Raw genomic sequence first — 27,031 nt, forward strand, 5'->3', positions numbered from 1 at the left:
TGCAACTGGCCAAGGATCCCAGCTGTTGTGCTCTGAAATCCACCTCTGCATTCTCTCAGAGGCTACGATGCTTCCCCAGGGGCTGTGTTAGATATAGTGAACTCCGAGTTTCTCTTCAAAGAATCAGTATGTCAGGATGTTCGGTTCTTTGTCCTCCATTTTAAAGTTTAATTTCCTTGTAGTTTCAGTTAACAACTTTTCCACCAGCCCTAAGTTTACATCTGTTGCCCTGGTCCCCTGCTCTATCCTGACTCATCCTAGTCACCTGCCCTGATCACCTGCCCCAGTTATCTGCTTTGACCTAGGTCACCCCTGGCTACCTGCTTTGACCTGTCCCATAACCATCCTTCCCACCAAACTACCTAACCCGCCACTCCAGCTCGTGCCCCTGCTCTCCTTAAAATAGCCAACTGGAATTAGACTAGACTGTATGCTCTAACCCTAGCCAGTAGGGGAACAACACAGCAGTTGGGGCTACCTCCATCAGGAATAAGAGCCCATTCCCCTCCCTTGTCCAGGTGTACACTTGCCATTGTTCTATCTGTGAGATGCACCCTTCTATAGAAGCAAATTGCCTTGCTGAGGAAATTTGTATTTGAGTGCTACTTCTTTTATGCACTGAAAACTTACATATAACAGCTACTACTGGAGCACAGTAGGAATACAAAGGCAGGCCTCTAGGATGGCTGACTTTGCTGGAGGACTTCCTGATGCCTTTGTTACCTCTGAATGCAGAGCAATCTAGTTCACTTCCACCAAATCTCTCTTTTTGCTTCGAATGAGACTTTAATCAGTGGTTTAACGGTTCCCCTGGTTTTTTTTTTCTAGCTCTACCCTATTTTCTTTTATGCAGGCATTTTTCTCTAAAAGCAAGCTTGCAATTTTAGTTCCATCTTGACATCTCCTTCTCAGAGGTCCAGACTGACATTCATTCATGTATTTGTCCACTCATTAATTCATTCAAGAAATATTTAATGAGTGCTTAGAATGCTCCTGGAACTTTGCTGTAGGCACTGGGGAGAATGGTGAACAAGACTGAGAAGGCACCTATATTGATAACCCTCTTCTGCTCAAAGTGTCATAACTTCTTCCCCTTCTTTAGCACTTACTGTATTCTGGGAACTGAACTAAGATCACTCCACATGCCACATCTCATTTGCTCTTCACAACAACCCTGAAAGAAGGCACTATTATCCTTGTTTCATAGATAAGAAAACTGAGACCTAGAGAGATTATGTTGTGAGGGGGCTTCTCTGACAGGGCCAATTTTTTTACTCTAAAACTTATGCATTTAACCATTAGGTTATGATGTACCTACTCCATTTGAATGTATCTGCTCCATTTGGAAAATCTTTTTCCAAGTGAAAAGAGAGGTTTGGTGGAAGTGTACTAGTTTGCTGTGCAGACTGACGTAGCAAAGGCATCAGGAAGTCCTCCAGCAAAGTCAGCCATCCTACAGGCGTGCCTTTGTATTCCTGCTCTGAGCGCTTTTATTTTCTGGTAATGACTGCACATGGCATAGCTGATTTCCCAAAGTCTCGCTTCATTTCTTCACTTAAATGTATGATGATTGGGAGAACCATTTACAGAACAGGGAAACACAGCATTCACAGTTTGTATGATTCCAAAGTTAGGTTAATGGCAACATTGTTTAACCCACCCAGAAGAGGTCCCTCACCGGGTGTGAGTTTCCAACTCATCCTCATGATTGCAAAGAAGATAGAAAGGACAGAAAAATCCTTGGCTTCTTTACTTTTCATCCTGGTCATTGCCCAGCTCTGGTAAACTGATAGCAGGGAGCTGCATACACACATCCAGAGCTTCTCTCAGAGGCCAGAGAGGCCCACTGCAAAGTCAGCCACAGCAACCGGTACAGCAGCTGTGAGCATCCTTCTGAAAACCAATGCAAACACATACCGTGATATCCGAGGTCAGATGTGGCATCTTCTACAATTGAGTCAAGTTTGCTGAGGTCCAGGGAAGGAGTAGGCTGAGACTCAGGCAGGTTCTCTAAAGTCGGTTCATCAGATTCCTTGTGGAAGGTAATTAACAATTCATGAAAAGTTGATAGAAGGAGACAGCACTACCACAAACGAAAGAAGTATTCTTATTTTGAAGACTACTTGGAAACAAGTCTACCTAATCCTCTAAATTAAACATTTTCAAACTTCAGTAGGTAACTTGGGGTAAGAGAAACAGCCCTGAATCAAGGAGACAGGTGACCTTGCACAAAGCATTTAACCTTCACGGGCTTCAGTTTCAGGATCATAACTAGGTAAGCCAAGTGGGATGCCCAAAGCACCGACTCAAGGCACTCACCCCATGGACAACTAGGGGGCCTCCTTCAATTTGGCACCTAGGGTATTCCACTCACCACACCCTACTCCAGCCCTGCTCAGTTTTGGCATCTCAAAATTAAAGGTGTTAGCTTGAATGACTTACAAGCCCCTCTCTAGCTTCAAAGCACTGCGAGTCTATGAACTCCAATTTCCTAAAAGAAAAAGATCTAAGAGACCACTTGATGAAAGAATACATGCTTCAAAAAAATTAAAGGTTTAGCCAAAATCAATAAATCACTTTGTCTTTTTCCCTTAGTTTTGTGTGTGTGTATGTGTGTGTGTATTTGTGTTTGAACCCGGAGTTGGTGCTGAGGTGATCTTTTCTGGATAAATGGTTTTCGTGGGAAACTACTGCAAAAGTGTCTTTTTAATAAAGGAAAATTTAAAAGAAACTTCAAACTAATCTTAATTGAATAAGTAAAATGAAGCCACGCCACACTGTGGTGCAGTATTTGTGAGAATATCATCATAAAGTATTTTTCAGAAGTCAGTTTTCTGTACTGTATAATTGTTTCAGGAGGTGAAATTGGTTCCAAATTTCAAAGGATCACTGAGAGCACACAGAGAACTTTATTAATAAAGAACAGAGAGTACATGAAATACGTTCTTTAAGTGTACTTCGGCAATTATTTGAAAATAGGTATGCATTTGGAATCTCAATTAACTTTGATTTGCTGAGGTTCTCTTTGAAGAGAAAGATAGAATTGTTACAACTGCTTCTCTTAGAAAGAGAAGGACATGGTCTGATCTTTGGTCCCTATTACCACTCCATGTATAGAGACCTGATCTACTATGCACTTTTCACAGGGACCTAACTTTAGCGCCAGCACAACTGTAGATGCTACAAGATCAAAGACAAACCCGGCCTGTCTTACGTATTATGATATCTGTTTTAAGCTGTCATTCTTTAGAGAAATGGTGCCTAACAGGATTCCACATTCGACGGTGCTTCAAGATTTCAAAGCCCAAATTCAGTCAAGCAGAAAATGCTTGCCAAAATAAAAGGCCATGTCAGCTAGGGTCTGAAAAACAAAGGAAGCTACTCTCCCACCTGCCTCAAATAATTTTTATACCATGTTTAAGAGGTGACATAGAGCCCACTCTCTCCCATAACTCTGCTTCTCTTCTGTAAGTGCTTTTGAAATATAAAGTAGCTTGCTCCGCCAGGCAAGAGAGAAAAAAGAAGGAATACAGAACAGAGCCGCAATGAGATTAGTAAGAAATAAACATGTATATGAGCAACGGGAAGGAAAACATTCAAAGATGGGAGCATTTTCCTCCTTCTCTTCTCCTTCTTTATCAAATTTTTCTTTAGCCTCGTGCATCTGATTAATCTAATTTCTTTCCTATATTTATTTCATCTTCTTCAGCTCAATGAAGCTTTTTCCTGCTATGTTTAAAACCTTTCAGGCTCCTCTGCAAAGTGTTCAGCTTCCCATTTTCTTTCTCCCTTGTTCTCTGGATATCATTTAACCTGACTCACGTTAGAGCTTGTGAGTATGATTAAACTTGCCTCTTCCCTGCCTTGCCACCTCTCTTCATCCTCCACCTGGGGTGAACAAGAAATCTTCCCTCAGATTGCTCCTCCTTTTCTACCATTCCTAGAAAATGTGTTTTTTCCTCAAGAGATTATGACAAGGTCTGTTCAGCGGTGGTTTTCCAAGTCTTCCTGCATCTGAAGGTGAAGTGCTGATTTCGGGAGGCCCGTTTTCTATTCATTATTAATCAGAGTGTACATAGGAGTCAGAACATCAGCACTGAAATTAGCAGAAGGCTTATAAGAAATGCAACATCTCAGGCTGCACCCTGGACTAATCAAATCGGAATCTGCATCTTAACAAGATTCATAGGTGATCCAGGTGCACTTCAAGTCTGAGAATACAATAAGCCATAAGAATTTGGAGGAGGGTCCATTGATTGTGGACCCAAGTGGGCTGAGAAGGTTTTCCTGAACACAGTTGAAAGAGGTGGGATGCTGACAATATGCTGATGTGACTGCACAAAAGAGGGCAGGATGCCTGGGGGTGCTGAGCCACCCAGGCTGTCGGCCCAAACCAGCTGGCAAGAGGACAGTGTAAAAGCAGAAGAGATTCAACAGCCATCTATCTGCCTGGAGCATTTCTGCCCCCATTAATATATAAATGTGGGAAACGTGCTTCTGGAAAGCTCAGGGCCAAAGACAGTGGTGGCACTAAAGCTCATCATGAAGCACAGTCTTTGGCCAGAACAGCATCGGCATCAGTCGCTTCTCCTCCTGCTCCCTTTGCTCCTTGCTGATGGAAAGGGGATGAAACTGGGAAGTCACTGAGAAAGTCATGAGTTGGGAATTCATAGGATCCTTGTGAAATCCTCTCTTCACTGAGTTGGGCCAAGATCAGAACTCTGTGTCTAGCTCCCATGTTCTGTGAAATAATATATGGAAAACAACATTTCTTGGGATTCTGTCTGCCATATGGTCTCAGGCTTATCCTCAGTTACTTCAGGACCTCAGAAGGACCTTGATTTATAAGAGGAAGGCAACACCTTATACAACATAGTAATAACACCAATAATAATACCATCCAATAAAAAAGAACACAAACAGGGTGATCTTGAAGGGTCAAAAAAGTTAAGTAAATTAGCAGACACTATTATTTAAGCTCATACTTGAAACTAAATTTCTTTTTTGCCATATAGTAGCCTCAAGAATGAAGTCATTTAGATTTCATAAAACAAAATAATACCATGCCTCTACTTCTCAATTTTAAATCTTAGGGGGAAAATCCCTTAGAATCAGGGATCCCTGAGCATTCTAGAAAAATACGTCCTCATTTCTATAGCTGAATAAGTAAGTAGATTACACATTAACAAACTCAGAATCCTTATAATTTTGTCAGCCTCCTTGTCAGGATCTGTGGGAATGTGCAGTTCTCAGCACTGTGGGGGACCAAAGCCGACTGAACCAGAGAAAAAGACGCATCTTCATGGGCTATCATTTGCAGGGCCTAGAAGTAGGTGGGAAGCTGAAGACAGGCACCCAGTTTTCAGAGGGGGCTTGAGTACTTCCACAGTGGTTGCCACAAGACCTTTCTCCAACTAGGGATCCAGCCCTACTGTTGACCCCATGGCCCTTTAGCCAGTAAGTCCTTCACTCACCAAGTTCCCTGAGCAGGAAAGAAACCATTTCCCAAGTCTCTGGAGCCTGCGACAGATCCCACAGAGAGGCTTCACTTAAATGGGATGGCAGATGGGTGGGAAAAGGGAGATGGAATTGGGTACTTATCATCAGCATCCCACTTTGTCTGCTAACTGGTCCATCAAACAGAGGAAAATTCCTGAGGTCAGAGGAAACTAGGCCTCTTATTGCTCCCAACTTGGGATTTTTAGAACTCCAAAGCACCCAGAACCCCCAAATAATTGAGAAAGATGCATCACTGGCAGCTCTCCCCCTTAAAGTGGGGCCCTGTCTGGCTGAGGGTGAGCTCTCCTGCATGCCCCAGGGTTTGGAGCCCTCTGATAACCAAGCTACAAAAGAATTAGCATTACTGGGGCTTGGGGGATTGTCCCACAGCCTCGGGGGATTGCCAATTCCTGATAAAGAAGAGAATCTCTCACATACAGGGATCTCCAATTAATAACCAGAATTGAGACAGTAGAGGTTCTCCACAAAAATGACTACATCCCAAGTTGCTTGTACCTGAAGAGTCATGGTGTTGGTATTGATGTCTATTGCCCAAATTTGACGCTGTAAAGACCACCTGATTAATCAGAGCCTACCCATGGCCTGTGGAGATACTGCCAACCATCAAAGAAAATGGTGTTTGCTGTTTACAGATTTGGAATGCCGAGGACATGAATTTGGGATCATTTCACATGAATCTACAACTATATTCATTATCAACATCTACGGCAGTTAAAGTTTGAATGAAGTTATTACCATGATGTACAACGAAATGGGTAGGAGACAAAATATAAAGAAGAAGAAAACAAGACAAAGAGAATAATGTACTAAAGAGGCAAAGCAACAATAGCATGGGTGGAATTAAAACTTAGATACACACACATTTGTTCTGTCAGTTAATCATTTTAACCCATCGATTATGCATTTAGTGCCAGTTCAGTTGTCTTATACAGAGTAGGCACTTGATTTTTATTAAATGGATCAATTGATCCACCTCTGGCTACAGCCGCTTTGAATCGTTGTCACCAACTCTTGACCTATATTCTAGAATCCTTCCTGGAATTGGGCACAGTTAATTGGGCCGCTGTTCTTATTTTCTCCATTGTCCCTTTTCCTACCCAATCATCGCCATGAATCTGAAGCAAGAAAACTTTTAATGTAAAATTTAAAGTAAGAGGGTACTTACACGGAGCACATCAACACTCAGCTGCTGAAAGTTCCGAGATCTCAATTCTTGCATTCGTTTGTTGTTTTCTTCATATTTTTCTTCCACAATCTTTCTGTAAATTTAAAGTGAATGTAGAAAAATAACTGAATTGCTAAAGCCATATCTATATTATACAGATGAGTGTGATCCTCATTTCAACAGGCAGACTGGGGGATTGGAAAACCAGGCCATCAGGTCTCTCCCTCATCAAGGTAAATGCAGTGAAGCACCCAGCTGATTCTCTTTAAAGCACACAGTATGCTTTGGCTCCTTATTCCCCCTTACAAATCCCAAAATGCAACGGCAGGAGAAAACAGTGCTCATCTCTGTGCGTTCTCCAAGTGCGATGACAGGACTGTGTGTTCCCAGTGCTCAGCATGTGCCTAACACACATTAATGACACAAAAATTGCTTTCAGGATGAACAAACCCATAAAAAGTAAAAACAGAGCTACATATAAAAGAATTTGTGAGGAAATATATGGGAGTCACTGTGCAGGGGAATTTTTCTAGACACATTTGCTTTGTTTTCTCTATTACAGGAGAGTTGAGTTTAAGAGACTTGCTACTAAACTGGAAGAAAGATTTGACTTCTTATGATCAACTTGTGGGCTAATTTATACTCAGGCTTTTCAAAAAGTCACTGAACACCCTTCTAGTCAAACTCTCTTATCTCTAAAATGAGTACGTTATAATTCTTCTGACCATAGAGTCATTTTCTAGCTAAAACACATGATCCCCCTTGATTCTAGAATCAACAATTAGAAACAATTCCAATACAATCTATTCACCAAATCAAGGCCCAACTTTATTTAAAACCATTACCTTCAAACAAAAAACTATTAGTATGTCATAGGAAAGGCATGTGACTTATTTGAATATAAAACTTTTAATCTAAATGATATTTTGTAATCTGCACATAAATTATTAAACTTGTCTTTTTAATCTGTTCTTATCAGAAATTTAATTTTCCTTTTACCCTCAGTCAGTGACACAAATCATGTTATCTTGGAAATATCACTACTTCTAAGGTATTAGAAACAGATTTGGGGCAGGGAGCTGATGCAATGGCTCAAGCAATTTATGTGAACATATTTTCCCAGTAAAACCCACACTCAACATCATAGTGGTTTGCAGAAGCCAACTTGTATTGGCTCCCAAGAGCAGATTGTGTACATACCTTCCCAACTGAACACTAAATGATATCATATTGGTAGCTTGATATTGGCCATGGTGGAAGTATTTATATCACAGAAAACAAACAAATTAGCAGCCTCCTTCAGACCCAGAGCTGGTTGTTAAACGGACAGTACACTGCCCACAAAGTACTTTCACAGAAATCTTTTTCTACCCAATTATTAAAGAAAGCACATGTTAAGGGAAAATAGACTCATAGATTCATACGTGGCTTATCATGATATTCATTCTAAGTACAAAGACACCTCTAAATCATTTTTCAGATAAATTAACAAGGTAACAAAATGAATAGATTTGTTTTCAGGTTTTTTCTGTCTCTCTAGTTCTTGACTTGGGGCTCCTAAACTGCCAAAACATTGGCAGAGGAAGAAAAAAGAAGAAAAATTAGGAAGTCTGATAACATATCAACATATAAATCAGTCTTTCAGAAATTGAGGGTCTAGGGCTCTTTGAAATTCTATTTTGATACATGTATTTTTTCAGCTTTATTAAAATTTAATTGGCAAAACCATTTAGATTTATGTGTACAATGTGATGTTTTCATACATGTATACATTGTGGGATGATTAAATCAAGCTCTACTCTGTTAGCAATTTTCAAAAATACAAAACATGATTATTAATTACAGTCACCATGCTGTACATTAGATCTCCAGAACTTATTTCTCCTGTCTGACTGAAACTTTGTACCCTTTGACCAATATTTCCCCATTCATGGCCCCTTGTCCCTGGTAACCACCATTCTACTCTCTTCTTTTGTGAATTCAACTTTTTAAGATTCCATATGTAAGTGATATCATGCAGTATATGTCTTTCTATGCCTGGCTTATGTCTCTTAACATAATGTCCTCCAGGTTCAGCCATGTTGTTGCAAATGACAGGATTCCCTTCTTTTTAAGGCTAAATAGTACTCCGTTGCGTGTATTTATACCACGTTTTATTTATCCCCCTATCTGTTGATAGATATGTAGGTTGATTCCATGTCTCGGCTACTGTGAATAATTCTACAATGAACACTGGAGTGTAAGTATCTGTTCAACATACTGACTTCATTTTCTTTGGATATAAATCCAGTATAGGATTGCTGGATCCTATGGTAGTTCTAGTTTTAATTTTTAGAGGAATCATCATGCTATTTTTCCATAATGGCTATACTGATTTACATTCTTACCACTCCTGTACAAGGTTCCCTTTTCTGTACATCCTGGCAAACACTTGAAATTTCACTTTTTCATGTAAATACTCTAATTACTAGTGATATTTCCCACCAGCAGCACTGCCCTGAGCATAGACTTTTCTAAATGCTCCACTTAACAGAAAAGAGCTCTGTTTCCAGTCTACTTTTTCCAAAAGCTAACAATTTACTGCCAACAAAGTCTCCTTCCTATAAATAAGTGAGGTCTCCTGACAGAAGGTACACAGCAAGAACCCAGGGAACCCGGGTAAAACAGTGATGCCTCCTTTTCATCCTCCTGCTGGGGTATGTACAGAGGCTGTCAATAACAATGAAGTTTCATTTGGAAACTGACTCTATTTTCATCATTAATAACCTCCCAAATAGTTCATCTTTCCCTTCACACAAGACTGAAAGCCTGATATTAATAGCACCTGACATTCAATCTGTGACTCGATATTCATCTTGGAGTGAATGAACAAATGAATAAACACATAAATACATAATCGTATGCATTGTTTTCTTGTTTTGGTTTTTGCTTTTCTTTGTAAATTCCCTGAGAGCCCTGAGAAGTAGTCCAGGGTGTGAGTGCCTAAAGGAAAGGCGCTTACTTCAGCTTCCTGGCTTCCTCATCAGCCACCTGGAGCTTCCTCAGCCGCATCCTTTCTCTTGGTGTCATTTTCTGTACTTCTGACAGCGCCCTCAGAGTCTGCAGGTGGATCCTTTTTTGCCTATAAATAACAAAGATTCCCCTTATACAACCCATTCCAAATATGTTCAGAGAAATCAAACAAATATTTTATAAAAGTATCACTACATTACTGAGAGCAAAAGCATCTTGAGACAGGCCAGGCAAAAACTAATAAGCTTTGGGTACGTAATGAGCCAACCAGGACTATAGTTAATAAGCAGAATTTTTCAAATTGGATTTTTGTTTAAAAGCAAATTATACACTTTCCAAATTCCTGCTCATTTCATTGCCAATGACTAGTTTTCATAATGTAAAACAGATTAGCATCTTGGCCATTACAGAGTAAATAGAATGGCACAGTAATTCCACCATGTGGATAAAACTCACATGTACCATAGTGTACATGTACCACATTTTCTTCATCTAGTCTACCACTGATGGGCATTTAGGTTGATGATATGTCTTTCTTATTGTGCACAATGCTGCAATGAACATAGGCATAGATGCGTCTTTATGACAGAATGATTTATACACCTTTAGGTATATATCTAGTAATGGGATTGTTGGGTCAAATGATATTTGTTTCTAGGTCTTTTTTTTTTTTTTTTTTTTTTGAGACGGAGTTTCGCTCGTTACCCAGGCTAGAGTGCAATGGCGTGATCTCGGCTCACCGCAACCTCCGCCTCCTGGGTTCAGGCAATTCTCCTGCCTCAGCCTCCTGAGTAGCTGGGATTACAGGCACGCACCACCATGCCCAGCTAAGGTTTTGTATTTTTAGTAGAGACGGGGTTTCACCATGTTGACCAGAATTGTCTCGGTCTCTTGATCTCATGATCCACCTCCTCGGCCTCCCAAAGTGCTGGGATTACAGGCTTGAGCCACCGAGCCCGGCCTTGTTTCTAGGTCTTTAAGGAATTGCCACACTGTTTTCCATAATGCTTGAACTAATTTATACTATTTATACTACCAACAATGGTGTATGAATGTTGCTTTTCCTCTGCAATCTCACCAGCATCTATTTTTTTACTTTTTTTTTTTTTTTTTTTTTTTTTCGAGACAGAGTCTCAGGCTTTCACCAGGATGGAGTGCAATGGTGTGATCTCAGCTCACTGCAACCTCCACCTCCTGGCTTCAAGTGATTCTCCTGCCTCAGCCTCCTGGGTGGCTGGGACTACAGGTGCGTGCCACCACACCCTGCTAATTTTTGTATTTTTAGTAGAGATGGGGTTTCACCATGTTGGCCAGGATAGTCTTGATCTCTTGACCTCATGATCTACCATTCTGATAGGTGTGAAGGTTTCTGAAAACTTGCCCTGTGAATCTGGGTGTTCCTGTATTGATTGGGTGCGTGCATATTTAGGATAGTTAGATCTTCTTGTTAAATTGAACCCTTTATCATTATGTAATGCCTTTCTTTATATTTTTTTATTATTATTGGTATAAAGTCTGTTTGGTCTGAAATTAGAATAGCAACCTCTGCTTTTTCCTATTTTCCATTTGCTTGGTAGATTTTTTTTCATCCCTTTACTTTGAGCCTTTGCATGTCCTTGCATGTGAGATGGGTCTCTTAAAGACAGCATACAGTTGGGCCTTGCTTCTTTATCCAAATTGACACTGTGCCTTTTAATTGTGGCATTTGGTCTGTTTACATTCAAGGTTAGTATTGATATGTATGGATTTAATCCTGTCATCATTTTGCAGACTTGTTTGTATGGTTGTTCTTTTCTTTCCATATTTAGTGCTTCCTTCAGGAAGACTTATAAGGCAGGTCTGGTGGTAACAAATTCCCTCAGTATTTGCTTGTCTGAAAAGGATCTTATTTCTCCTTCACTTACAAAGCTTAGTTTGGCCAGATATGAAATTCTTGGTTGGAATTTCTTTTCTTTAAGAATACTGAATACTGGCCCCCAGTCTCTTCTGGATTTCAGCTGAGAGATCCACTGTTAGTTTGATCGGCTTCCCTTTGTATGTGACCCAACCTTTCTCTCCAGCTGCCTTTAACATTTTTTCTTTGATTTCGACCTAGGAAAACCTGATGCTTATGTGTCCCGGGGATGATCTTGTGAAGTATCTTACTGAGGTTCTCTGCATTTTCTGATTTGAGTGTTGGCCTCTTTAGCTAGGTTGGGGAAGTTCTCATGGATGATATTTCTGTGTTTCTATGTAACATATTTCTATGTTTTTCAAGTTGTTTCCACTTTCCATACCTCTTTCAGGGACCTGATTTATCTCTTTATATAATCCCATATTTCTCACAGCTTTTGTTCATTTATTTTTCTCTATTCTTCCTGTATAATTTCAGAAAATTCTTCTTCAAGCTCTGAGATTCTTTCCTCAGCTAGGTTCATTCTGATACTAATGCTTGAGGTTGCATTTTTTCTTAATTTTGAGATGGAGTCTCACTCCATCATCCTGGCTGGAGTACAATGGCACTATCTCAGCTCACTGCAACCGCCACCTCCCAGGTTCAAGTGATTCCCCTGTCTCAGCCTCCCTGGTAACTGGGATTCCAGGCACATATCACTACACCTGGCTAAGTTTTGTATTTTTAGTAGAGATGGGTTTTCACCATGTTGGTCAGGCTGGTCTTAAAGTCCTGACCTCAAATGATCCACCCACCTCAGCCTCCCAAAGTGCTGGGATTACAATGAGCCACCTTGTCTGGCCTGAAATTCTTGTAGTGTGTTTTTTAGCTCAACCAGGTCAGTTACATTCTTTTCTATACTGGCTATTTTGTCTGTCAGCTCCTATATCATTTTATTATGTTTCTTAGCTTCCTTGGATTGTGTTTCAATGTGCTCCTGCATCTCAATGATCTTCATTCCTATTAATATTCAGAATTCGATATCTGTCATTTCAGTCTTCTCAGTCAGGTTCTGTACCCTTGCTAGAGAGGTACTGTGGTCATTTGGAGGAAAGAAGGCAGTCTGGCTTTTTGAGTTCTCAAAGTTCTTGCATTGGTTCTTTCTCATCTTTGTGGGCGGAAGTTCCTTCAATCTTTGAAGTTGCTATCCTTCGGATTTTCTTTAATTTTATTCTATTTGATAACTTTGAGGGTTTGATTGTGGTATAAGGTGGATTCAGTAGACTGGCTTTGCTTCTGGAAAATTTTAGGCAGCCAGCACTCAGATCCCAACTGCTGGACTGTGCTCTAACTCTGGGGGAACTTGTAATGGGTCCCAGCTTTGCTCTCTGGCTCCTCCTCAAGGTTGTCAACTAATTGCACTGGGTTGGAGGTAGGGGGGAATGTGCTCCTGGACAGCTGGTCACTACACTCTGTTGGGTGATGCCAGCCAAAGCATTTTGTAGGATGGTAGCAGCAGGATCCATCTTTGTTTGCACATGCCAGCAGCAGCAGCGGCAGTGGCAGTGGCAGTGGCAGTGTGGAAGGGTGCACATTTGTCAGCTGTAGATGGGTGATAGCAGGTGTCATGGTGCCTGTCTCCCTGTGGGCATTCACAGCAGCAGCAGAGGCAGAATGGCTCAGGGAGTTGGGGCCCTCCACTGGCAACTGTGCATGTGGTCCTGCTGGTGGCGCTGTTAACACAGGGGTTCAGTGCTGGTGGGCATAGGTCTGTGTGCAACCTCTGTGCATGGTGACACAGGTAGGGGTGGCTGCTCAGGTCCACTGTTCTCTGTATCTAGTTTCACTCCAACAGCAGTGTGGATGCAGGGGCAGGACACTGGCAGGGCCAGGGCTGTCCATTTCTGTGCCCACCAAGGCTCCCACTGCAATGGTGGTATGGGAGGGGAGATAAGGAGGGATACACTCCTACAAGCAGCAGTAGCAGGGCAGTGTGCATACATATGCATGCTGGCAGGGCAGGAAAGTCAAAATCTGCCCATGTATGTATACGCCAGAAAAGCAACATGGGGAGGTGGGTGGCTCTGGGCCTGGGGAAGCTGCAGCTAAAGGAGAAAGCAGGCCTCCCCACTGGATCTCTCCTCCAGCCAGACGTGATTCATCAGCAGTACAGGAGCTATGATGTAGAACCCCAGGACACCCGCAGCCGCACTGCAAGCAGGCGTGGCCAGGCTGGGCCTCAGGAGAGGCCAGAAGATTCAGGGAAGCTCAAGTCAGACCAGTGCCCTCTGATGGACAAGACTGCCCTGCAGAGTTCAGGTCTGACAGCTCCCCTGGGTCTAAAGTCTCTCATGGCAGCAGGTCAAGCCTAGGGGGATGGTATACCTGGGCGTGCTCTGCTGCAGACACTCTCATGCCAAACCCTCTGGGCTCCACATTGGCTGGCATGGTGCCCCTACCACTTCTCTAAGTAGTTCTCCCTACCAACTCAAGTGTCCCTGGTGGTCAAGGGGTGTCTCCTCCAGCTGGGATTTCAGAGCTTAATACAGTAGGTATTTTTGTTGCAGCATGGTGCAGTAGTTAATTGCACAGATTAATAACACCCTCTAGGTTCAAATCCTAGATCCCAAGAATACACAAGCTTTTTCCCACCTCCCAGCCTGTAATGGACAATGTCTACACCCCCCCAGGGTCAGCACAAGGTTTAGGCGAGTGAAATACCTCAGGTGCAAAATCTAAGGGGGCACTGAAAAATTCAGTAACCAAGATAATTTTCATGAGCATTATTTTTAAAAATCAAAATTAATGTCAAAAAGCTATAAAGAATACAATAACAAAACTTTAAAGACAGGATCCAACCCTGAACTTACATAATTCTACCTCACTTGCCTCACCCTGCTGGATCCTGTCTTTAAACTTTGAATATTTTATTACCAGGGATTTTAAGCATTAATTTGGAGTTTTAAAATACTGCATTAAAATTTGAGCTTGATTACAAGTGTCTGGTGTCCCCTTGAAATTTTGCCACAGGGTCAGGTGCCTCACTTGTCTCATCCTGGTCCTAGCAGATCCCTGTGAACACCTTTTGACTACAGCCTCACAGCCTCTTCAGTGTTTTTGATTCCAACAACCAGTACATAAACCTCTTTCAATGTATGATTAATGTAAGCATGTTTCTTTAACTGAGAGGCTAAATAATAACATTAGCTAACATTTTAGCAGGTAATGACCCCATACTTACAAGCACTTTACATGAATTAACTTATTTAAACACAGAGCAATTCTATGAAGTAGATACATTTTTTTTATAGTCATGGAGAGGTTAAGAAACTTGTCCAAAGTAATGCAGAGTATTTCCTGGGAGCTAGAATTTGAATTGAAAGAGTGTTATTAATCTGTGCAATTAACCACTACACCATCCTGCAGCAAAAATATCTACTATATTAAGCCTGGAAAGGAAGACATAGTCAATAAAATTTAGCTTGGGAGGGGGGCAAGATGGCCGACTAGAGGCAGCCAGGTGGACAGGGATGATGGGCGCACTCCTAAAGCTCTTCAGAGGGAAGGCACATTGAAAGAACTCCAAGCACATTCTCAATGGCATTTGCTTCTCTTCCTGACTTGGTTAGGGCCCAATACTATAGAACACCTCTTGCACTCAACTCTTTCCTTGACAAACACAATGAGAAAATTGCAATGACCTCTGGGAACAGTTCTAATACCTCTCTAATATCAGCCAGACAACAGACTCCAGAGGACATGCAATTTTCAGGAATATACATCTCTTATTTTGTCTGACCAGTGGATCTCCTTGAAACATAGTCAGAGATCTCGAAAATAGCAGTGACTATCTGAAATCAATATTTCATAATGTAAAATACCCTACATACAACTGGATTCTAGAATGCCGTTAATTGTAAACAGTGTCAGTTTCATAACTGCAGTACAAAATGATAGCTCAAGCTAGTCCAGTGTTTTTTAAATATCTACTACTCTCACATCTCTAGTTAATAAAATTGGAAATTTCAACCTTTGTTGAAATAGCAGATAATAAATGAAACAAACAAGGTTATTAGGAACATGCCTAAACATTGACCCCATGTGGTATGTAGTGGATCTTAACTGGAAGTCATGCAAATTTCCTCAGTTTGAAAGTGAAGATGGGAAGCAAACATGGTGGAGCTGAGAAGCATTGGACTGGGTGTTGGAGGAATATATTTGTGCTAGGTCAGCCTACTGAAGCCTTCTGTTTTCACCCCCCTGTACTGCACACCTGTTGTACGCCACAGTTGTACAAGACTAAGAGTATGCAAAAACCCAAAATATAAGAACCTAGTACTCTGGGTTTTTGCAAGTTATAGAACAAAAGTTCTGAATGAGGTAGGAGAGAGAAGTGAGATTAGAAAGTAGTTATAGTTCTTTGGGAAATACATTGTTTAGTTCTTTTGTGAGGGAATGTATCTTTCAAGAAAGTGAATTTCGGCTTATTTTCAATTGTCCCTGGACTCCACAATGTTCTCTTTTCAGTAGACACTCTGCCAGTTCACATTAAACAAACAACATGTGAAAGCCATTTATGGTTATTATAGAAGGATCATTAGCATAAGTGTTACTAAATATTTGAGATATTAACGTCTCTATATCCTTGCAAGGCAACTGCAGGGCTACCCTGCAGATCTGTAAGCTCTGCAGTAGTTTAAACTTTTATGATTTCAATTTGCTACCACCTGGGGTAAAGGGCTTTGGAACAACAAGTTCCTGAAGCTCCTTAATTTCTTGGCAAGACTTAAGTGAATTCTAGGATGCTCCATGCAGTCAGTTTAGCGCTAATAGATTTTTAAAGACAAATGCATTTAACATTTACATTCGATGGGCTTTTTAAAAACAAAGCAATTACTTACATGGCATTAATTATATGAGCAGTCTCCTTCTGACAATCCAAATTCTTGTCCTCCAGAGTCATTTCTGAATATCTACACATTAGGTGCTGAAAAAAAAGATCAACAACCCTCACATACCTTAAAGGCTCCTCTTTAGGGATGAAAGGGAATAAATTGCCAAGTATCTTTTCAGATTCGGGGTAATTTTGACCATGGCAGGAAGCCTGAGAACAAAGCATGCTATTTTTCCCTGGGTTACAAATACTGCATGGTAGCTTTTTCCAAGAAGATCCTGCAGGGCCAGGATCCTGCCCGTCTCTCCAGCTTCATGAACTGCTTGTTCACTCCCTTTTGCCAGTCACGGGCAGGCCTACCTTCAGCTACAGGGAAACACAAGCTTTTTCCAACCTCCCAGCCTGAGGAGGGCAGTGTCTACACTCCCAGGGCCAGTGCAAGGTTTAGGCCAGTAAAATATCTCAGGTGCAAAATCTAAGAGGGCACTAAAAAACTCAGTAACCAAGATAAACAATTTTAGTAAACATTATTTTTAAAAATCAAAATTATTGGCTGGGCGCGGTGGCTGACGCCTGTAATCCCAGTACTTTGGGAGGCCGAGGCGGGTGGATCACGAGGTCAAGAGATCGACCATCGTGGTCAACATGGTGAAACCCCATCTCTACTAAAAATACAAAAAATTAGCTGGGCATGGTGGCGCGTGCCTGTAATCCCAGCTACTCAGAAGGCTGAGGTGGGAGAATTGCCTGAGCCCAGGAGATGGAGGTTGCGGTGAGCTGAGATCCTATTGCACTCCAGCCTGGGTAACAAGAGTGAAACTCTGCCTCAATTAAAAAAAAAAAATCAAAATTACTGTCAAGAAGAATAAAGATTATAATAGCAAAACTTTAAAGACAGGATCCAACCCTAAACTTACACAATTCCACCACACTCACCTCACCCTAATCCTGGCCCTGCTGGATCTTGTCTTTAAACTTTTAATATTTTGTTACCAGGGGTTTTAAGCGTTAATTTGGATTTTTAAAATATTGCATTAAGTATTACTTATCAGCCAGGCACAGTAGCTCATGCCTGTAATCCAAGCACTCTGGGAGGCTGAGGCAGGTGGATCACCTGAGACCAGGAGTTCGAGATCAGCCTGACCAACATGGAGAAACCCCGTCTTTACTAAAAATACAAAATTAGCCAGGCATGATGCTGCATGCCTGTAATCCCAACTACTCGGGAAGCTAAGGCAGGAGAATCACTTGATCCCGGGAGGTAGAGGTTGTGGAGAGCCGAGATCGCACCATTGCACTCCAGGCTGGGCAACAAGAGTGAAGAAACTCCATCTCCAAAAAAAAAAAAAAAAAAAAAAAAAAAATATATATATATATATATATATATATATATATATATATATATATACTTATCTTGATTATGACTTTTTAGTGTCCCCTTAAATTTTGCCCCAGAGTCACGGGCCTCACTTGCCTCAGCCTGGTCCCAGCAGATCCCTGTGAATACCTTTTGATCTTTTTTTGGAATGCTCACAGCCTCTTCATCATGTTTTTGATCCCCACAACCAGAATATGAGGCAATTTTATAGAGGACGCCTGCAGGCTCTACTGGCGCCCACTTTGCCTGCACATAAGGAGAACTGCAAGTACCAGGAAACTTCATCCGCCTCCCTCTCCTGTCCTGCCTTCCCCATGACCTCATGGGCTTCCCTGAGCGCGTATGCTTGCATAAGAACCCTCCCATCTGTATCTGTCTCCAAGGCACAACATAATCAGGACCTTTGTGCCAGCTATTCCCTGTGATTCGAACACTGTTTCTGAGACTCTTAACATGGCTGATTGCTTCCCTTTGGCTCGCTGGTAAAGAAATGTCACCTACTCCTTTGACCACCAAAGCCCTTCCTTTCTCCCTGTTTTTACAGTATCCTGTTTTGTTCAAAAGGACAGGAAACGTATCTGTTCCTTTCATTTGGGCATTCCCTGGTGTCAGCGCAGTGCCCAGCAGTTTACTAATAAGTACACATCATTTATCACCTGTGCTTCCTTTGGATTTGGAACATGTCCCACTGAGGAAAAGCTATGCACAGTGTTTAAGGAGAATGACCATTTTGTGGTCCCTTTTTTTTTTTTTTTGAGACGGCGTTTCGTTCTTGTTACCCAGGCTGGAGTGCAATGGCGCAATCTCGGCTCACTCCGCCTCCTGGGTTCAGGCAATTCTCCTGCCTCAGCCTCCCAAGTAGCTGGCACTACAGGCACGCGCCACCATGCCCAGCTAATTTTTTGTATTTTTAGTAGAGACAAAGTTTCACCATGTTGCTTGACCCTCGTGACAGGCGTGAGCCACAGCACCCAGCATTTGTGGTTCCTCTTAAAGGTACGTATAAAATTAGAGGAAACTTGCCTCAGGGATTTGTATTGTAAAACCCTGAGAAGTTAAAAACAAAAAACAAAATAACAAAAGCCCTCTAAACAGGGTACCATTTGCTGCTTTCTTAATACCCGAGCCCTCTATATCAAATTTCCTAATTTAAAAGAAAACAAAATAAACTTAGCTAATCATTAAAAAGTATTATAGAGATATATAATAAAGGATTGGAATTATAAATGCTCAATGATAATCCTAGATTTTAGTATTCTCTGTTAGTATAGTCTCGTCTTTGCAGGGATATAGTTACAAAGAGTTCAGGTAAGATCTGTCAACAGAGCTCCTAAGGGTGGATATTGAGTTTTGGCAGAAAATCAGAGCCCTAATTTCTCATTTTCAGTGGTACTGGGGAATGGAAGTTCACACACACCTTGTTTTGCAGAGAGATTGTGCTGACTACTATTTTTCTCAGCTTCTTTTTAATCTTTTTCCTCCCTTCTGGTTGATTCTTACTACATCTTATCCCCAGTGCACATCTTCAAGTCATGGAATGTGTATATAAATGTTAATACCTGTTTTGCGAATCCCTTTCATTTTAAATACCTGTAGCTGCTCATCAATGTAAGGGATTTTTAAAATTTCGATAGCAGATGGTCTTAATGAAGGATTCTTGTTGAACATGCTGCAATGTTTAAAAAGAAAATTAGTTTTAAAATGAACTAAAATATAATGACAATTTTAAATTATTTCTGTGACAACATATTTATTTCTATACCTTTCCATGATGGCATTTAGTTCTTTTGGATATCTCTCAGGGAGAGAAGGTGTGTCACCTTCAACGATTTTTAAAACAATGGATAAGAAATTGGAGCCAGCAAATGCATGATTCATGCAGCACATCTCATATAAAATGCATGCCAGTGACCTGAAGACAAAGTCAAAGAATTTAAATAAAGAACATATATCCTGTTTTAAATGTTTTCATCATACAAAACCGCAGATGTGTTGGGGTACTCGCTGTGAGGCACAAACATACAATCAGTAATTGACTTAAAAACTGCAGTTTCAAATTTTTTTTCCATTTAAATGTTTATCAAAAACACCAAAAAAGTGAAAGAATAAAGCACAAAAGTAAGTCTGAATGACAGCTTTTTTATCAAAGAATAAACAGACCAAGAGTTAATATGCTTGCACATAGTAAGGATTGTATGTATTTGATCAATATAAGGATTTTTAAATTAGCCTCTAATAAATAAAATGCAGCGAAATATTATCTTCCTAAGGCACTTTGATGATTTTGTATATGCAAAATATAATTTTAATAGCCTAACCTTCCCTCTAATGTGTATCCAAGCATTTTGAAAAGGAAATTGGCATTATTTATTATTCTCTGAATATAATCCATTTGCAAGTGGAGTGGAAGAGCAGCTACTTGAAGCTCACATTAAAATGTATAATTCTCCCATGGTGAGTATGAAACAGAATATTAGAATTCCAGATAAGTCCAACACTGATTTGGATTAACCATGCAAATCAATAACCTCTAAACCAGCAGGAAAATATTTTAAATAACTCTACATCATAAAAAAACTGAAAGGGAAATTCCTGTCTGAACTTAGTATTAAGAAATAATGGCACTTCTCCTGAATAATGAATTATTTTTATCTTATGAACATCATGAATTATGTAACTGTCCAGGTTTTTCTTTTCATGTTAGTCACTTGAAAGATGAGAAATAAACTCATGACTGACCTTGTGTAAGTTATCTTTTATGTAACTTTTAACAATGTCCTTAATATAACAAAGAATAGACATAAATAAATACATTAATAATATCATTGAACTATTTTGTGGGTGCTCATGAAAATCTGCATTTGTAAGAGACTTCTGGATATATACACTGAGAATATTTCTCTTTCAGTAAATAATAACACTAAAAATTGCTAGCTGAGCATATCGGTACTTTATGTTTTACAAAGCACTTACAATATCTCAACAGTCCCCTCATACTTCCCAGTGAAACAGAGCCCATGTAATATTTTTCCCACTTTATAGATTAAAAATTGGCTCAGAAAAGTTAAATGATTTCACCAAGTTCACACAGGTAGTAAATGGTAGAAATGACTTTTGAATTAAGGCATTTACCTTTCCAAATTCTAGACTATTTCCATTTAAAAATGCCAGGAAGGAGGAGGAGATGTTAGAAGAAAGTTCATGAAATCAACTAGAATACCAATATCAATGTAAATATTAAAAATAATGAAAATTATTTGAAAATCCAAGACTATTAAATATCATCTGGTTAGATTTCTATACCCAGAAAAAAAATCCCTTCAAATTAAGATGAAATAAAGATGTTTTTAAGCCAAGCAAAAACAGAGAATTCATTATCATCAGGAAAGCATTTCTTAAATCCTAGACATAGATCTTCCTAACAGAAGAAAAATGATCTCAGACAAAAACTAGGAGTACAAAAAGAAATAAAGAGCACCAAAAAAGTAATTTTGTGAATATGCATAAATAAATATTAACTCTACAAAATAAAATTAACAATATCTGTGGTGTTTAAAAATTATGTGGAATAAAAATTCATGACAAAAATAAGGCAAATGACAGAAGAGGGAAAAAACTCCAATTAAAAACTAAATTATCAGACTAGAAAAAAATGCGTATTCTGCTCACAAAACAACTTTAAATATAGGAACACAGCAAGGTTGATAGAAAAACCACACAAACCCAAAACGGCAAGAAACACGACTAAGATGGTGGATCAATAAAGCAATCAAACCACCAGGAACATAAAACAATTCTAAATCTGTATACACCCAACTGTGTGTGTGTGTGTGTGTGTGTGTGTGTGTGAAGCAAGAACTGACAGAATTAAAAAATCAATACGGATAGAAAAAATCTACATGACAAAATTGACATAATTGACAAGTTGATGTAAATGCAACCAACAATAACAGAATTCAATTTTTTTTCAAGGGCACATGGAACATTTACCAAAACTGACAATACACAGGACCATAAAGCAAGCCTCAACAGATTTTAAGGAATGAAATCTTCAAAGCCTAATCACAGTAAATTTACACTGGACATGAATAACAGAATGATAGAGAAAAAGAGAAAATTCTAAAACTATGGAATTTCCAACTGCTTGAAAGCTAAGAAATCCACACCTAAATAATCCTTAAGTCAAACAAAAAATTAGAAAACATTTTTAATGGAATGCTAGTAAAGATACATAATATCAATACATTGAATGTGGTTAAGGCACTTATAGTAAAATTTAAAGTAGTGAATGTATATATTAGTAAAGAAAAACCGCTTAAAATTTATCATATAAGTCAATTTGAGAAGCTTAAAAAAAAAAAAACCAGCAAATCACACCAAAGAAAATTTAGGAAAATAAATTTTAAAAGAGAAGAAATTAATGCAATAGAAATAAACAATAAAAACAAAATCAGTGAAGACTAATAAATTTAATAGAGCTCTAGCAAGGCTGATAAAGAAAATAAGAAAAAAAAACAGATTAATAATAACACAAATAGAAAAAGGTACCACACTGTAGACTCCACAGATATTAGAAAGTATTAAGATGACATTATAAACATGTTTTTTCCAGTAACATTGACAAAATGTATAGTCAACAGTCCTTTAAAAATACAACTTACTGACACAAGAAGAAAAAGATAATCTAAATAGTTTTTAATCTATTAAACAGAAATAATTTCTTATTTAAGATAATAAAACTCAAAGCAGAATTACCATTTGACCCAGCAATTCTATTACTTGGTGTATACTCAAAGAAATATAAATCATTCTACCATAAAGATACATGCATGTGTATGTTCACTGCAGCACTATTCACAATAGCAAAGACATGGAATCAACCTCAATGCCCATCAATGGCAGACTGGATAAAGAAAATCTGGGACACATAAACTATGGAATATTATGCAGCCATAAAAAAGAATGAGATCATGTCCTTTGCAGCAACATGGATCAACATGGAGGCAAACTAACACAAGAACAGAAAATCAAATACCACATTTTCTCACTTATAAGTGGAAGCTAAACATTGACCACACGTGAACGCAAAGCAGGGAACAAGAAACACTGGGGGCCTACTTGAGGGTAGAAGGAGAGGAGGAGGTTGAGGAACTCAAAAATAAAAATAAGGCAGTTGCTGTAACAAACTATAAACAAATAAATAAAGGTTTAAACACAAAAAATACAGTTAACAATAATTTATTATATATTTCAAAACAGAAGATTTGGAATGTTCCCAATATAAGGAAATGATAAATGTTTGAGGCAATAAGTATCTCAATAACCCAGATTTTTGATCGTTATAGATCGTAAGTTTGTATCAAAATATCACGTGCCCCATAAACATATACAACTATGATGTATGTATAATAATTTTTAAAATGAAAAAAACCTATATATTATGTACTATGCTTAACACCTGGGTAATGACATAATCTGTACAGCAAGCCCCTGTGACACGTTACATATGTATATGTAACAAACCTGCACATGGACCCTTGAACCTAAAATAAAAGTTAAAAATAATAATTGAGATAGATAACAGAAGGATCCCCTTCCCCCATACCTCCAAAGTAAAAATTATAAAGTAATCCTTATAAGGACAGGAGTTATATTTTTGTTTGCTTTGTTTTTGCCTAGCAATGTATTTTCAGCACACCAACAGAGCATTATGCTTACCGGTGAAATATGGAAAGTGTATGATTTTCTTCTGAGATTAGGAAGAAAATAAGAATGTCTACCACCATCACTTCTATTCAACATTGTAATGGGGTCCTGCCTAAAGCAATAACGCCAAAAAAAAGTAAAATTTTTAAAAAAATTTATGAAGATTAGTAAGACATGAGATTGTCATTAATCATGTCAACATGATTATATACATAAAAAATTCCAAAGACTTGACAAACTGTTAGGATAAACGAGGGAGCTATGCAAGACTCCTGAATGTTAAACACTTCATTTCTATCAACTTGCACAAAAACACACTTAAAGTGGCCCATGAAATACCAACCAAAATTCTAGCAGACTTTTTGGCAGGAACTGACAAACAGATTTTAAATTTATATGGAAATACAAAGGTTCACAAATAGCCATGGCAATTAAACAAGAACAAATTTGGAAGTTTTGCCTGACCAAATATCAAGATTTATTATAAAGTTATATCACTTATATTATAAAGTTATATCAGCTATGAGAGTGTGGTATTGGCAAAGAAGAAAAATACACATCAACAAAACAAAATACAGGGCCAAAAAACAGATTCACCCATATTCAATCACTTGATTAATGCAAAAATAAACTGCACTGCAAGGTACAGAAAATATAGCTTTTTCAACAAATTATGCAGGGTAAATTGAATATTCATACAGAAAAAAATGTACTTGGATTCCTGTCTCAGATCATACACACACAAATCAATTATAGATAGATATTACTGTGAAATAATCAAATTGAGTAGGCTTTTCAAAGAAAACAGAAGATAGAATACATTGAGTAGGCTTTTAAAAGAAAACAGCTGGGCGTGGTGGCGCATGCATATAATCTTAGCACTTTGGGAGGCCAAGGCAGGCAGATCACGTAAGGTCAGGAGTTCAAGACCAGCCTGGCCAACATGACAAAACCCCGTCTCTACTAAAAATACAAGTATTAGCCAGGTGTGGTGGCAGGCACCTGTAATCCCAGCTACTTGGGAGGCTGAGGCAGGAGAATTGCTTGAACCTGAGAGGCAGAGGTTGTACTGAGCCAAGATTGTGCCACTGCACTCCAGCCTGGGGGACAGAACAAGACTCTGTCTCAAAAAATAAAAAGGGAAGAAAACAGGAGAATATTTTATGATTTGGGAGTAGGCAAAGATTTCTTAAGACACAAAAGGCACTAACAATAAAGTTATGAACTTATAAAATAAACTTCATTAAAATTACAAACTTCTATTCATAAAAAGACGCCATTAGGAGAGTGAAAAGGAAGACACATAGTATAGGAATATATTTGCAATTCAAATATTCACCAAAGACTGGTAACCTAAATATGAATAAATTTAATTAAAACTTCTATCAATCAATAAGAAAAATGAGAGAATCCAATAGAAAAATGCACAAAAGACTTGGACACTAAATGGCCAAAAGTTATGAGAAGATGCTCAACATTTTTAGTCATCAGAAAAGTGCAAATTAAAACCATTGTGTGCCACTACATACTACACATTCATCAGAATGGCTAAAAAGAAAAAGACAATACCAAGTCAGTACTTGCTATACTATGAAAAAAAATTTTCCTTAGGAAAACAAGAGGGGCTATATATTATATATATTATATTATAAAATCATCAAGTTGAACCAAACACTTTTACTTATAATGTGTTCAATAAAAAGCTGAACTTTAACTGCTTTAACAAAACAAAACAAAGTATTTATGTTATGAACTGCCACACTATACTTAGTTATTTCCCCATAGAAGAATCTATAATTCAAACTTCAAGAATTTTCTTCTTATACTTACAGAATAGTAGAGTTACAAGAGACTATAAAGATATGCTCGCTTCAAACTCTGGTTTTATCAGTGAGAAAAACAAAGCTCAGAGAAAGGAAGTAATTTGCCCAGAAAGTACCATGACCGATCAGCTCATGTTGGTACTGGTATTAGTTCTCATCCAATACTTTTTAAAGTTCCTCTTTAAAAAAGTTGCATTGACCACATTCTATTATATAACCTGACGCATGCTTAATAATCTGAAAACTGAAAAAAAGAAATCAAATTTGCAAGTCCAGGTGACAGAAGGCTAGCAATCACTCAGCACCTACACACTCTCTTCTGATGATTTACGCTCGCCCCACATAGGCTCAGGATCTCCTTAAGGACTAGATTAGAAGCAGAGCAAGCTAGACAACCTCTCCTGGCCTGGGCATATCTGAAGGGGTGTATGGGAGCAAAAGCACCTGATCCAGAACATTTTGAACTGTCTTAGAAGCAGCTCTTAGATTTTCTCCACCAATAATACAAGTGGTAACAACAATAATGATGATAATAATTAAAATGATAGCTGGAATGTTAATAGTGTTTATTATGAGCCAAGCCCTCTTATATTTTCCTATTTGAACTCATTGACTTATCCTCACAACAATCCTAATGAGGTAGGAGCTATTATTATCATTTCCATTTTTCAGATGAGAAAACCATAAGACTAGATAAATTGTTCAAGGTTCCATATTGAGTAGGTCATAAAGCTAGGATTGTAGCCCAGGCTATCCAGCTCTAGAGACACAGACTATGTTATCCCGCCTCTGGATCTTACACCAATCAGAGCATTTTGGATCACAAAGGGCTCTCTTGAGTTGGAAATCACAGCTAGCCATGATAGAGCCTTTTAGGCAGAGGCTGATTCCCCAAGGTAATTTCAGGATCTATATAGAACCATAATTCACTTTCAAAATCGCTGGGGCTTTAGACAACAAGCTATGCAGAGCGTCACACCATGGCAAATATTGGGCACACAAACAATGAGACCTTCTGTGGGAAAAGGAAGGCAGACAAGTTTGGCTTTTACCTTTTCATTGCTTGGAAAAAAGGGCTTAGTGCTCTATTAACAGTGAATTAATCACCAAGTCTGGTTTGATGGAGATGTAACTCCACATGAGACACATTTGATGAATTTATTAAGGTTATAAAAAGATACGGTAGGCCAGGCACAGTGCCTCACACCTGTAATCCCAGTGCTTTGGGAGGCTGTGGTGGGACAATGATTTGAGGCCAGGAGTTTAAGACCAAACTGGGTAACATAGCAAGACCCAGTCCCTACAAAAAATAAAAATATATTAGCTGGGCATGGTAGTCCACACCTGTAGTCCTAGATACTCCAGAGGCTGGGGTGGGAGGATCACTTGAACTCAGGAGTTTGAGATTACAGTGAGCTATGATTGTGAGGGAATGTGTTCTCTTTCCAGGGTCCACAAGGGGCATAATTTTAAGGGCAAGAATGCCCCAGTGCCATGCGCCCCTCCCATCTCGCTCCATTGGGGAGATTTAATCGTTTATATTTAAATTTCAAGGGCTTAGGGAAGAAACTAAGAGTCAATCACCCCAGCAGAAGTTCTAAGGAACTCCTTTCATTGGCCAGAGGAACTTGGGGAGGTGCGAATTTCTCCCAGGACCACC

At 39.2% G+C, this 27,031-nt stretch overlaps 1 protein-coding gene across 10 annotated transcripts in view; it reads right to left on the minus strand.

Annotated features, from left to right (window-relative positions):
- Nucleotides 1-27,031, minus strand: part of NEK11 (NIMA related kinase 11) — a 330,810-nt gene that overhangs the window by 185,584 nt on the left and 118,195 nt on the right. For all 10 annotated transcript variants that reach the window (XR_013528645.1, XM_035278793.3, XM_008983840.5 and 7 more), the window contains 6 exons: nt 19,605-19,754; nt 19,433-19,511; nt 16,472-16,557; nt 9,687-9,806; nt 6,686-6,779; nt 1,918-2,032 (listed from right to left, as the gene is read on the minus strand). Coding sequence is in view for 9 of the 10 variants with exons in the window: in XM_035278793.3 (XP_035134684.1) it covers nt 1,918-2,032; nt 6,686-6,779; nt 9,687-9,806; nt 16,472-16,557; nt 19,433-19,511; nt 19,605-19,754 (644 nt within the window). In the remaining variant the exon portion in view is untranslated. The remainder of the gene's footprint in view (nt 1-1,917; nt 2,033-6,685; nt 6,780-9,686; nt 9,807-16,471; nt 16,558-19,432; nt 19,512-19,604; nt 19,755-27,031) is intronic.

The sequence above is a fragment of the Callithrix jacchus genome, chromosome 17 (genome assembly GCF_049354715.1).
Source record: "Callithrix jacchus isolate 240 chromosome 17, calJac240_pri, whole genome shotgun sequence".
NCBI lineage: Eukaryota > Metazoa > Chordata > Mammalia > Primates > Cebidae > Callithrix > Callithrix jacchus.